The sequence below is a fragment of the Gouania willdenowi genome, chromosome 1, assembly GCF_900634775.1.
Source record: "Gouania willdenowi chromosome 1, fGouWil2.1, whole genome shotgun sequence".
Classification (NCBI taxonomy): domain Eukaryota; kingdom Metazoa; phylum Chordata; class Actinopteri; order Blenniiformes; family Gobiesocidae; genus Gouania; species Gouania willdenowi.
Window position 1 is genome coordinate 30,326,411 of NC_041044.1, and position 14,462 is coordinate 30,340,872.

General features: G+C 39.9%; 1 protein-coding gene across 2 annotated transcripts in view; it reads left to right on the plus strand.

The window, feature by feature from the left end:
- The first annotated feature begins 520 nt into the window (after positions 1-520).
- The window catches only part of ndst3 (N-deacetylase/N-sulfotransferase (heparan glucosaminyl) 3), a 72,728-nt gene continuing 58,786 nt past the window's right edge, over positions 521-14,462 (plus strand). For both annotated transcript variants that reach the window (XM_028472258.1, XM_028472172.1), the window contains exons 1-2: positions 521-923; positions 2,651-3,940. In XM_028472258.1, coding sequence (XP_028328059.1) covers positions 2,942-3,940 — 999 coding nt within the window. In that variant the 5' untranslated portion in view covers positions 521-923; positions 2,651-2,941. The remainder of the gene's footprint in view (positions 924-2,650; positions 3,941-14,462) is intronic.

The following is a 14,462-nucleotide window of genomic DNA, read 5'->3' on the forward strand; positions in this document are numbered from 1 at the left end:
ATTGTGTTGTTGTTCATTTGATTCTGATTAAAAACACCTATTTTTGTGTTTATTTGAATTCCTATTTAAGACCTTTTGATAAAAATGACTATATCCTTAATATAGACCACAAAAGTTTCATTTTTAAAACAATTTCGGTTGGTGGAGTGTAATCCCTTGGGATTTTTTTCAATGAAAAGATGCACCTTACTCTAAGTAGGTTGAAAAGAGATGCTTTTACTTTCCCATTTCCCCCCCTTTTTTTAAAAAACAAAAACAAAACAAAAAATCTTTAGTTTTTCCACGTCTACTGAAGGAAAATCACTATCGTGCGCCATTAAAATGCACCAGTGTGACATACTTCATTCAACTCACACCAACTAACGGTCCGTGAGCTTTTACCGAACTCGTGATCGCTGAAGCCCGAGAAAAAGGCTGTTTGTGTCAATCAAAGCTCCATCCCTCCCTCCCCTCCCCTCCCCTCTCCTCCCCTCCCGTGGCTGTTATCTCCCACCCCCATCTCTCCTCTCCATCCATCGCCTCCACTTGTGCAGACGCTCTTTAAAGCCCGAGCGTTTTACGCACAACCGTCAGTCGCATGGGGCACACCGATATCGTCCACTTGCAGCCCTAATCTCCACTTTAATAATCATAGATAAAGGAGGAGAGAAGACAGCGGGGTAGAGGTAGAATAGAGGGATGGCGAAAAGGAGGAGAAGAGCGGATCATTCCAGCTGGCTGCTCCTGTTTCTCTAGTGGACGAGAGAGGAGGAGAGTGAGAGAGGAAGAGAGTTATTTAGATGCGATGGCACAACGCCTGAGCTTCCACAACACACACACAGGAGAGCCGCGTAACCCGCGCCGGAGAGTCGGACTGCGCTGCGCACTCAGCGCGCTCCTGGACCGCTGCTTCCCCGACAGCAGCGCCGCGTCCTCGGGTAGAGGTAAGAGGGCGCCTCGCTGCTAGTATCCTCAACCAACTTAATGGAAAAACTCTGCGGAAAGACTTACTGTAGTTATTACGAGTTAAGCAGACAGATATCTTATGTGTATCCTGTCAATATAGCATAAAAATGTGCTCATGTTTCCCAATAGGTTCCTGATTATTAATAGTTGAATGGTTTCATTCATTTACAACTTAAATTCTGTTATGGCATTTTAGAATGTATAGATTTAAATTTAAAAAAAGTAAAACTTTGCATGCTTATGTACTGCTTGCTTTTAATGTTCTCATCCCTAGTCATTTTGTAGCTTTTTTTGTTTTACCCCATTTGTTTTCTTCTTCTTCTTCTTCTTCTTCTAGAGCACTTTATTGTGAATCTATTAGAATTGTTTTAATCATGGCTAAACATAAATGTTGTACTTTTTATTTGTTGAGTAATCCTTAACAATGCTGCCTCTCAGCTAAAGTCTAGGGTTCACAACTTTGCAATGTTTTCCTTCACCCGATACAATCCAATAATTATAATCTTCTTTCTGGAGTCAGTGGTGTGACCGGAGTCGGGATAAGCGGGTATAGAAGAAGGATAGATGCTTTAAATGGGAGGTGGAAGCTAATCCACACACCCAAAGTAACAGGTTAAACCCATTTAGGATTTTTTATCATCATGTTAAATTTTTCCCAAAACTCCAAGTCTGTGCCCACACTTTATGCCCAAACTCACTGTACTTTTGTGCAGAAAAGACAAATGCAAATAGAAACACATTCACCAACTCTTAAAAGTTGATTTTGCATCAATGTGTTGAACTTACTTTCTAGTGTCATACTCACAGAATATAGAATTCCTTTTTTTATGACCTCTCTCTCTTTTTTTTTTTCTCACTAAAGGCAAGAAAAGAAAAGGATGGAGAATGCAGGGAAAGACTATTGATATTCAAAGAGACAGAATGAGAGTTCTGGGGTGAAAGTAGACAGAGTGGGGGGTTGTGATAGAAGAGAGAGAGAAAGAGAAAGAGATGCTTTGGGATCTTTTCTTCTCTGTGGCTCCCGGCACATATATTAGGATGCTAATCCTGGTCTTTTTTGTCTCTTTCTATAATTCATTGCATTTTGTTCTTCTTTCTGCTCCTTTTCTCTCTCTCTCTTATATCCATGCACTTTCTCTCAATCTTCATTTCCTCTGTTCTGTCATGGACTCCCCTCAGATTAGTGCTCTTGGCAAAGGATTCCAACTCTAATTCTGTGGTATTTCCAAATGATAAGGTTCAGAAATAGGACAGAGGTGCTCAGAGTTTGGCACAATTAGAGAAATCCTCCGTGGAGTTTTATGGGACTGATTAGCCAAGCTTCAATCCACCTCCCCGTACACTGTCATATTAGCACACGACCAGCTGTTGTTTATTTGTGAGGGTTGACTTTGTTTGTGTTTTTATCAGTGATGTCATTTTTGTGTGTGTGTGTGTGCATGTGTGTGTGTGTGTGTGTGTGTGTGTGTGTGCCAGAGGGTGGTTAAGCCCTAAGGATGTAACTTGTTTTCAAGCAGTTCTGTCATTACCAGATGTGTCCTCACACACACACACACACACACACACACACACACACACACACACACACACACACACACACACACACACACACACACACACACACACACACACTCATAACACTCAACCTTGCTCCCAAAATTGACTTTTCCTTTTTGTCTCTTTCTTTTTTAACTTTTCTTTACAGAAAAATTCAATCGCTCGCTCTCTCAATGCATGTGATGCTTTTATGAAGATCGAAAGGACTCTACCTCTGTTAAACTTTCACACTCAAGATTTTAGTTTCCCAACATCCAACCCAACGTCTTTCTGTAATTGCCATGGTGACATGAAACACACCTGAGTGGGGTTCCTCTCTCACGGACGTCGACAATCTCTCGGGATCTTTTAAAGCTCTAAACACTTGCAAATACTCTCAAGGCTACAGGAAACAAAACGAAGCCCCGATCATCTGTACACACCACTTTCCCAGTTCACTATGACGGTGGCCGTGCGGATCCGGCGGCACTTACGGAGGCTCCTGCTCTTACTGGCCTCCTGCTGCCTCCTCTCCCTCCTCCTTTCTGCTTACTTTCTTTTCACAAACTCTTCCCCGTCCATGCATCTTGGACAATCAGCTGAGCCGGCCTGTTCGCAGCCACTTTCTCTGTCCCCATACCGTCACCTTCCCTATCCCTACCCCCCTAACCCTCCACATACAAATGTGCACACAGACCCAGGGGTGCTTGTGCTGGTAGAGTCCCAGTACTCCCAGCTGGGTCAGGATATTGTGGCTATACTGGAGTCAGCACATTTTCAGTTCCGCATGGAGATTGCCTCAGGAAAAGGCGACCTTCCGCCGCTAACAGAAAAAGGTCGCGGACGTTATTCACTGATCATTTATGAGAACTTATTGAAGTATGCACATGCAGACACGTGGAACAGACAGCTGTTGCATCAGTATTGTACTGAGTACAGAGTTGGAATCATAGGCTTTTACCGCTCCACAGAGAACTCTCCGGCCATTTTGAAATTCAGAGGCCTACCGCTGGTACTCAGGACCAACCAGGCACTTTGGGACTGTTGTGTGGTGTCAAGCTCCCCTCTCCTACGCCTTACCAAACCCGGTACAGATCGAGGGGCCTTACCTGGGGAGGATTGGACAACATTCTCTTCTAATCACACAACCTACCAAGCTGTGTTGCATGCACGGGCCAAGGACGGAGCAGGGGCAGGCAGTGGAGATAACGCAGGTCCTGGCTTCAGCCTGGGCCTCCAGGCAACAGTGGTTCAGGACATGGGACTCTACGATGGAGTGAGGAGAGTGTTGTTTGGCCAGGGACTTGGCTACTGGCTGCACAGACTCATCCTGGTTGATGCAATTGCCTACCTCACAGACAGAAAGCTCACCCTGGGTCTGGATCGGCACATATTGGTGGATATAGACGACATTTTTGTCGGCAAGGAAGGGACGCGCATGAACTCCAAGGATGTGAAGGTATGAGGGTTTGTGAGAATCACAGGTACATCAGTGCTAATAAAGAGATAGACAGGATCTATTTTCTATGCATGGTTTGATTTTTCTATTCAGTGTCATCCTCTTAGAAATTTCTTTATGTTATCCTCACCATACCATCATTCCACAGATGTGTTTCATTGTATATTAGGCTAACAATGGGAGCACCAAAGAAGACAACTTGTTGTAACTTGTGTGTCGCCTCTCAGTGATTGTGGGGTAAAATAAGAAGACACATATTGAAATGGAGGCTTAACCACATGAGGCCATTTAAAGGAACAAATATGTGGTATAAAAGAGGAGGGGTTAGAGAGAGGAGCAAATGAACAGATGAATGGCATTTATTCGTCTTTTCCCACGTTCTTAGTCTGAGGGAAACTAAAAGAGAGTCAGCCGTGCAGCCCGCCTCTTAAGACGGCTTTAATTTCAACACATACGCTTGCACGAGCAAACACATACAGACAGCCTCACTCTTCCACATGCACACAGAAAGATTATTTGTAAACATTGGAATATTTTTTTTTCCTCAATATAATTATCTACAAGTAGAACCACTTTCCACATTTACTGAAGACTGGGAAAAGGATCTAAATATTGAGGCATTTCGTTTGAAACCTCCTTTCCTTTGCTGTGTTTTGACTTTGCAAAAGAAGTGAAAAGAACAAAAGGTGTATTTTAGTGGGTTCTGGCGTGCAGAAGTGTATGCGTCTATGTTTTTTGTGCAGTATTAGGGTTTTACAAATATTACTTCAAAGCCTTTTTGTGGTTTCATGCATTACCTCCTAACTCCTGCAACAGGGCAAAACTGAGCGTATGTATTCCTTTCCGATTGTTTCATGAAGCACTCTTTAGTGTCACTCGCAGCTTTCCTGTCAGCCACTGACAAAAATGAGCTACCTGCCTGTCGGTGGTGGGAATAAGGCTAGAGATGGCAGCGAAATCAGAAATGCAGTGGGTGGTGAAGTAAAAAGGAATTCCAGCCTTGAATATAAAAAAGATACTTATATCCAAAAAGGATAAAGAAGAAAATATTCATCCGCACACGCACTTACTCTGGCATGGAAGCACAAGCACACACACACACACACACACACACACACACACACACACACACACACACACACACACACACACTGTGCTCTTTAAATGAGCACACAGGTGCTCTCTAGTTGAAGTTTTCATTTTAAGTCTTTCTGAATTTCCAGATTTATGGCATAACTATACATGAGGATGATACAGTGCCCTGGTAAATGAGATGAAGGGACATTGAAGAGTGAGATGCGGAGACAGAGAGGGTCAGGAAAAATAAAACCCTGACTCTTATTTAACATTTCTGCCCAATAACTGTTTCCTTCAGCAGCTGGAAAACAATAGAAAGGGAAATTCGAGGAAATGAGGAAAGGAAAACCTGAATGGAGAAGGGGTATGGTGCCTAGGGAGAGAGCTTGAAGCTAACTTAGGGATTTCTGAGAAACAAAATGCTTAAGGGAAAGCAGAGGAGAGGAGTATAGTGAGATCATTTTGTTGCAGCTCTTTTCTCACTTATGGAAAACTTCCAGTTGAGATGCAACAGCAACTAGTCTTATTCAAACTGCTCAACACAGAGACACGTGTAAAGCCTCTACATTCACACAAAAGTGTTAGATATTGATTCATGTTTACTGGGAGCCTCATTAGCTACAGTGTGGCAGGTGGAAAATGTGTGAGTCATCGATAATACATTTAAAATGAACTATCTGGGTGTACAAACCTGTATTTGTTCTTTAAAAGGGTGACTCATATACTGTCCATTACATTTTCTGATTTAGAAAATAAGCTTGAACTGATTTTTTTCTGTAACACTTTACTTGAAGTTTTAATGACATTACGCTGACATTATTATGACATGACACCTGTCATTAGCATGAATCACGTGTCATGAAGACTGTCATTAAGTGTTGTTTGTTACCCTTACCATAACCTTAGCCTTAACCTTAACCCTAACCATAACCATAACCCTAACCATAACCATAACCATAACTATAACTATAACTATAACCTTAAACTTAACCTTAACAATGACCATAACCATAACCATAACCATAACCATAACCATAACCTAACCTAACCTAACCATAACCTTAACCATAACCTTAACCTTAACCTTAACCATAACCATAACCATAACCATAACCATAACCATAACCATAACCATAACAATGACCATAACCATAACCATAACCATAACCATAACCTTAACCTTAACCTTAACCTTAACCTTAACCATAACCATAACCATAACCCTAACCCGAACAAAATTTAATGACATGATACCTTATTCATTTTTGTGACAGATAATGTCAGCCTTATGTATAAAACTTTAGGTGTTACTGTTTTTCTTCAGTTTATTGTTTTTTTTTAAATTCCCAAAACATAATTTGCTTCATATTTAAAAAAATAATTTGAGGGTTGTGTGAATAATAGTTTCAAGAAAACCTTTTAAAGTTGATATTATTTGGAAAAAGATTTCAAGACAGATTTAATGGTTATAGCTTTTAACTTTTTTCAAAGATTATTGACTTTTGAATGCTTGATTTCTTTTTCAATGCACATTGTTGCATGATTGCAAGAACAAAAACATTGCGAATCAGATCTGAAAACGTAGTATGAATGCTTCATCAACATTGTTAGGAATAATTTGTTCTCATCTTTAGTGATCTTGGATGAGATGATCCTTCGGTCCTGAGAGTGGTCAATACTTTATGAATTCAGCAAAAGGATAGAGAAGAAGATATCTGTAGCAGCTGTAATTCTGTAAAATCCCTGTCATTCGATCCGCATGGAAAGAACCAATCAGATTAATTCATGTCTCGTCCTGCCTACAGCTCCCTCTGTGACAACATTTCCGGAAAAATCGAGCACAAATTAAGCATCTGAAGAGCCTGTAAAGTGATGCAAAGGTTGCTGTCTTTCTGTTGGACTTTATTTCGTTTCATAAGAAATCATTTTTACATCAGATGCATGTTCAAACTTGTGAGGGCATGGTTTTGGACGGGAGCGTACGGGATTGGGAGAAGGGGGTGAAGTTTAGAGGAGGTCTTGCTGGCCAAAATCCTTCCCAACATTGCAAACAGCAACTTGGTAACACTTTACATGGTTCTTTAAATCACGCTGTCATTATCTGTCATTAGCATGAATAAGGGGTTATGAAGGCTGTCATTAAGTGTTGTTTGCTAAATGATGACACCTTTGGAGCTATGTGGGCATTTTTTGGATTGGGTGGAGGGATCTAGTGGGGTTAGGGTTCAGATTAGGGTTAAGTTTAGGGTTAGGGTAACAAACGACACTTAAAGGTCCCATGTCATGCTATTTTTCATCTATCTCCATTTGTTCTAAGAACCCCAAAAACATAGTATTTGAGGTTTATTTTCCCAAACTCATCTGTTTTCCAGAGTTTTAGCCTCTGTCTCTTCCTGAGCAACTCTACACAAACAGGCTAATTTGCATCATACTTATGCGTATTCATGAGTGGGCATGTCTATAGGTGGGACACTGATTTCCTCCTCCCCGCACGGTGACGTAGGGCCAGAGGACGGTTCGCCCTCATTCCACCCACTCCGTGGCCGAGCTCATGCTGCTTTATAAACAGGAGACAGAGCGTGGGGGCGGGGCGTTCACCTGTACATCCATAGACTGTGGAAAATACATACATAGCACTGCACGAAGGACGCTGAAATGCTCACCTTTGTGGGCGTGTCTGTTTACATGTCAACCACGGCAGAGAGCTTCCTGGAGGTGCGGCTTCTCCAGCTCAGTGCTGCGTCAAATTTGTCATCAAATTGGGAACCTGTCATCAAATTAGAGCGAGGTGTTTGGGCTCACCCTGCAGTTAGAAAGGAGCAAATCACCCTCTAACTAACGATTGAGGGAATCAATGAAAAAAACACTTTGTGCATGTTTATGAAGCCCATATTGTACTTTATGATGTTTAAAGCACAGAAAAGTTGATTTAGCGGCCCTTTAATGACAGCTTTCATGACACCTTATTCATGCTAATGACAGATGTCATGTCACGTTGAACAGTTCGAGGACATCCACTCAGGTTCTACGTTAAAAATGTTAGTGTTCATGAGAAATGGGGAATTCCTGGTGCATGGAGTTGTGCGTGTTTTGTTCATGTTCTTTCACTCACACTCACCCGATTGTATCTACCTGGTCATTTCTGCAGAACTGCATTTGGCTTTAACCAGTGTTATTAGTCAGTTAGTTTGACAAGGTGTGTGCAATGTCTTTGTCTCCTTCCCCTCTCTAAAGCCAACCTTCAATCTGCCTCCCCTCACAAGAAAAATAAAGAGCCACACAGAAAGAGGAGACCAATTAAAATGCCACCCTTCTTCCTTCATTAGTCTCACCCCACGAGTTCATCTGGTGACAAACAATACATTACACCCCGTACTGTCTGCACTCTCACTCTTCCCTAACTCACACACAGCTGTATTCCCTCTATTAAAATGATTCACAGGAGGCACCCCACCGATGACATTCCTCAAAATGAGGGATGATACCCGTCAAAAACTCCCATCAACCATGGAAGCGTCACCGCTTGTGTTTTTTAATTCTCTGTGTAGATCCCTTCTTTTTTTTTTACACTGTGGTTGTAAAGGTGCTGTCAGATCCTCATCTTTATCACCTCGACGTTTCTTTCTTCCCTTCCACCTTCCTCCTCCTCACTCCCTCCTAGCCTTAAGTCATTGATCAATATTTGTTCTATTTGTATTCCTTCCTGAATCTGTTTCATTCATTCTGGCTCCTTTTCTCCCCAAGTTGTTTTCGACTGTGTTGTCATCTTAGTTTAACTGGCACTTACTCACATGTAATTGTCGATCCATTAAGCACATTCAGAGCCAGAGGCACTATTCTACATTGTGCACTGTGCAGCACTCAAAGAACAGCATCCTTGAGATACAGTACCTATCTATCAAAAGGTAACGTTGGCTTTGAACATGGAACTGCTGCCATCAGACTGACTTGATTTCTTGGCTCAGAATTTCGTCCTTCTAAGATGTGAGAAATTTGTGTTTACTTTTTTACGTTATTTCTAAAGCTGTTGCTGATAATGTTTTATTCCTTTTTTTGTAATGGCATCTGTAGTTTATTAGAGGTCAGTTCATATCATTGCAGGTTTGGTGCCACCTTAAATTATGATGCATTATGGGAAGTGAAGACCTATCATGTCTGGAAAGTGCAGTTTCTGTTGTTCGCTCTCTCTCTCGTGTGTTGCAAAGTGTGTGATCGGCGTTGAAGTGCAGCGTCCAGTGTGTGTCAGTAAAGGAATATACGACCATTGCTTTTGCAACTACCTGCAGACACGAGCCACGACTGAGACTCAGTTATAAACTGAGTTTTTACCATACAGAAGCCAACAACACAGACCTTTGTCTAAAGCAGTCACTGAGGGTGGGGGCACGATAGATTTTGAGGACGACTAGTTTCAGGATGTTCACACGCAAGTCTCAAACTATGGTCTCAGCCATTAGCAGTGTGGAGCATTAGCCATTTGAATGCTCTGCTGTTTGCTGGTTAAAAACATTAAAGATCATATATACTTGATCATGTTGTTATTAGGGATGGGAATCGAAAACCGTTTTTTTTTCTGCGAACCAGTTCCCAGTAATTCAATTTCTCGGAATTGTGTGTTTGCTTGCCTGCAGATTCTGTTTTATCAGTTCCTCTTACGTGTGGCAAATACACTCCTCCAGGTCCTGTACACTGTGCTTTTATGCTAGCAACAAGTGAAGCTTCTTCCACCATTATAGTTGTTTTGCTGTTCCACCGCGGAGAATCCACCGCCTCCACCCACAGCTGTGCTGTCCTCCGTGCTGTGTTTGTAGCGTCTCTTGTGGCTACGCTACTCACTTACGGGTTCTGTACACTCCCGTAAAAGTTCAACAAACTTCAGCAAGAACACACACCTCGTCACCAGCTTTATGTCCTCATAACAAGTAATCAGACACGGGAGACGGACTGGTACTGATCGTTGTCTTTAGTTTGCTCTTTCACACTGGTTCACACACGGCTGATGACGTCACATGTAACAACGGGGACGGCGTCTCTGAAGGTCCATTTATAGAAATGTAAACAAAGGCTAAACTAAGCTTTACCGTTTAAATACAGTACATAACAATAAGTGCAGCTGTAATTTTGGTGCATATGTTATTTTTTACAGAAGAATTATTTGCTTTATGTCTGAATTAGTTTTAGATCAAGTTGTTCAAGTTCAAAAGGAGCACTGTAAATATTCTCAAATGTCTGTAGCCAAAATGTGTCATTTGTTGTAATAATAATAATAATAATAATAATAATAATAATTCATCAACTTTATATAGCACTTCTGTATATATTATTATCCAGTAAAAACAATCTATACCTGATGGATTAAAAGAGAGTTTATATTCCTGCAGGAAATTAAAGACACAAAGATAATATAATAAAGAGTTGAAGCAAACAAATCCATTTGTATTATTTGATTCCCTCACCCAATGAGAATCAATAAGAGAATTGATAAGGAATCGAATCGATAAGCAGTATCGATAATGGAATCGGAATCGCTAAATTCTTATCAATTCCCATCCCTAGTTGTTATGACTTTGTAGTTTGGCTCACACATTGGGGATAGCTAGCTTAGCACTGACTTAGCAGTGGCTACAAATGACTTGGTTTATTACAAATTCAAAAAGTAATAGATATCTGCTTCCTTGTAAAGGAAATATTCATTTAAAAGTAGCACTTTTAAATGAATATTTGTTTTTCACAATACATTTACTGGAAACAGAGTTGCTTATGCCGTTCCATTATATTGCAACGACAATACACGGAGATTCAGAAGAAGAAGAAAAATGATTAACATGCGATTAATCATGATTAATAATTCTAAATCACTGATAGCACTAATTTTTTCACATTTAGGTGTCTGATGTCTTTGTGACTGAAGACTTGGTGGGTATAGAAAGTAGATACATGGAAAGGATGGATGGATACCAATAGAGCAGTCTTGCTAATAGACTGATACTGATATCAATCCTATAAAATATCAGCATGAATCATACATACTGTATTACTTATTGTGTAGTGTGGAATGTTAGAAAAGGCTTGATCAAGCGATATTACTTAGAAAAGATTAGTCAGTAACAGTAGGTGAAAACTGAGCCATTATTATTAACCATGGTTGCATACATTAATTGCGACCCACTTTTTATTATAATTCAACCCACCAAAACACATTTATAATCTTTTTTTTTTTTTTTTTAACAAATCTATATGTTTTCCTGTGCAACATGCATTTCACTGCCTGTCAAAAGAAAATTTCTTTCAAAATAAAAGACAAGTCCAACTTGAGAGGCATTACGTAGTTTATTTACTTTGACACTATCCGCTACTCCACCCAGTACAGCTGCGACCCACTTTTGGGTCCCGACCCACCAGTTGAGAATCCCTGGGCTCCAGCATCCCCTGCAACCTTACACAGGAAAAAGCAGGGAAGATGACGAGACAGAAGAAGTGCAAACTTGATTAACATGAGCATATTCTTCAATAAAATAAAACCCTAAATAAATCCAATCAAAAAATATATATTTTCTTTCTTTAAAGTGTAAAAAACCCACTTTTTAGCTCAAACAAAAGCAGATTCTACAGTTGAAAAGCAGATTAGAAGACACTGAAAATATAACCTCTATAAATCCAATAAAACATTAATGAATCGGAGTGCCTTATATCGTAGATTTAAAGGCAGGTTCATATAATCCGATACCCGTGTTTTGCTGATATTAATATTGGATTGGGGCATTGTTGCAAATGACACAGTGGAAATGTTTTCTCCTTTTTCCCTCCTTGGGTTAGTTTAGCGAGCCAAATACTTAATGTAGCAAAATAAACCATAAAGCAGCACATTGCCTTTAGGCCCATAATAATAAATTCTGTAACGTCTGTTTAAACATCTGTCTTAGTGAGAGCTCTGAGAGTTGTATGAATAAAAAATAATGCCAAATAAGCATGTTTTAACATGTCTGTCTACCACCATTTGTGTATTTCTGTGTGCATTTGGGCATGGTGTGCTTTTGAGCACATCTGCGTGTATAACCCCTGAGGTAAAAATGAAACAAAAGTTATTGTTGAAGTTTGTAATGTCTGATCCAGTCATTTAACAATTTCATCTGAAGAGATAAAGAAGCACATGCTGGGAAGTTTGGATTTTCTTCCTCAAAGTTTTTCAATTTTATTTTCTCTGCATAATGATATTAGGTTAACACACACGCTTAATGTGAATTTTTAGATGTTGGTAATGTCTTTTATAATTAAAAAAAAAAAAAAAAGAAAAAGAAACAAACTTGCAGGTGGTAGATAGAACAAACAAATGACATTTAGGGAAATTGTGCCTAGTTGGATAATACTTCCAGCATGGGGGCATCCTGACATCTGCTCCCTGTCATTTGTCTGATCAGAGTGAGGGGGAATGATCACAGTGAGCCCAGCAGGGATCTTTACGTTTTACACTTATTTTGTAGGAAAACGTGAAATGGAATGGGAATATTCCTCATTAAGTTTTTATAACAGTTCGTACATCACAGTAATTACAAAACATTGTAATGAACACTTAAAAGAAAGCAATATTTACAAACATTAAGTAAATAGCTAATTTGTTCAATTGTCATTTTATGTTACTTCTCTTGTTTTTTTAGTTCAAATAATCTCAGAGTGTGTGGCCCAATGCCATGTGTTTCCTTCCACTGCTGCAGTCGCAGCAATCACCGAAATTCAGAATCCTTGAGGGCCTGCCAAATAGAATTTAGCATATGCATAGTCAGGGCCAAAGCAATCATAAGTACCTTGGATACACAAATGTAAATGAATAGATGGTTTTGGTGAAATGCTTCAATATAATGAGCTACACTGACTCGAATCTAGAAATGAGGCAGAGAAGAAAAGAGTATGCAAAAGGAAGCCTGACATTAACCGGTAAGGTGCTCATCAAATAGAAATGCCTGACCTAGTTAAATCTGCTAGTGTTGTGTTGGCATTATACACACTGACACACACACACACACACACACATGAAGACACAAAGCGCTTGTGTTGACGGATTAAAAACTTTTATTGGCTTTTATGCAGGAATTCATCTCCAAAACATTTACAACGTTTTTGCTTGTCCCCAATTCTTTTTTTTTTTTTTTTTTTCATAAATCCCTCTAATGCATTGGGATATATTCAAATTGTTTTTGTATTACAGATCTTCTTGCCAGGCTTAAGACTACACAAGGAAAAAAAAAGGGAAAATAGAAGTATGCAAAGGGAGATGACAGAATGGGGATATAGCAAAGAGGTGGTTGTTGTAAAGGGTTTTGGAAAGCCAGTGAATGCCAGCTGTCCAGATGCCTGTCTCCCATCTGTTTGAACCCCCAACATCTATCTGGCACCTCTTCCAGCCCTGACCCAAACACACACTTCACACAAGTAGCACACCAACACACACACACTGTCTCTCTTCCACACAGAGAAACAAGCTGGCATTGCTTCTGACACAAGCACTGTTTAGAAGCAGTGGGACTGGGTTCACAGAAGAGAGGGCTATCGCTAACTGCTAATCCCAGAGAGTGTTTTCCTTCATCGGTTGGATTGTAAAGATCTTCCATGTGCTGCGGAGTGCCACCTCCATGCAGCTAATCCAAATCTCCCCCTTCTTTTCGATGAACCATCTCCTATGGCCCATTTCAAACCCTTCTCAGCTTAAAGCTCACTATGTAGCAGATAGATTGGCTTGTCTACCTTTAAAATCCCTCCATCCCACTGAGATCTGCGGTTGCAGTCCTTAAATAACTACATGAGGACACTTCATGACATGGCTATTGTTTATGTCCATGTGGTATGCCCTCTTGTTGTTTGTATTACCCTCGTTTGAAGCTTCTCGGACCTTTAAAAAGGATGTCAGGGAGGAACAAAGTTATTTCTTGGCGTTTCCAATTAAGGGTTTTCAATGGTTTTAATTATAAAAACCAGTGATTTATGTGTTTGTGATGATTTAATGCTTTAGTCTTCTAACTTTTATGATGATAAACTGCAGTGCCAAGGATTTTTTTTTTTTGCTCTCAAATAATTAAAAATAAGGACCTTTGCTGCTGTCTGGCCCCACAGCGGTAGTAGAACACAACAAAATAGGAAAGTAAGAAAATGACAGGCAGTTTAGATGATTTTCTTAAATTCAGATGAATGAATAAACAAAAAAACAAAAACAGTGTTGTACTAATGTTGTTTTACCTCAAGTTATCTCACTCTAGGTTTGAGACAAATAATGGACAAATTCAATCTAGGGCTGCTACATATACTAAAGGTATTTTATACCAATAACATAGTTTCAAACATAGTTAATTGAATTGAAATAGAAGAAGATTGTTTAATGTTTAAATAATGTTTAAAGCAGAATTCGACTACATAAGATAAGTCAAAACCTTTTAATGACCTGTAAGAAGTCATT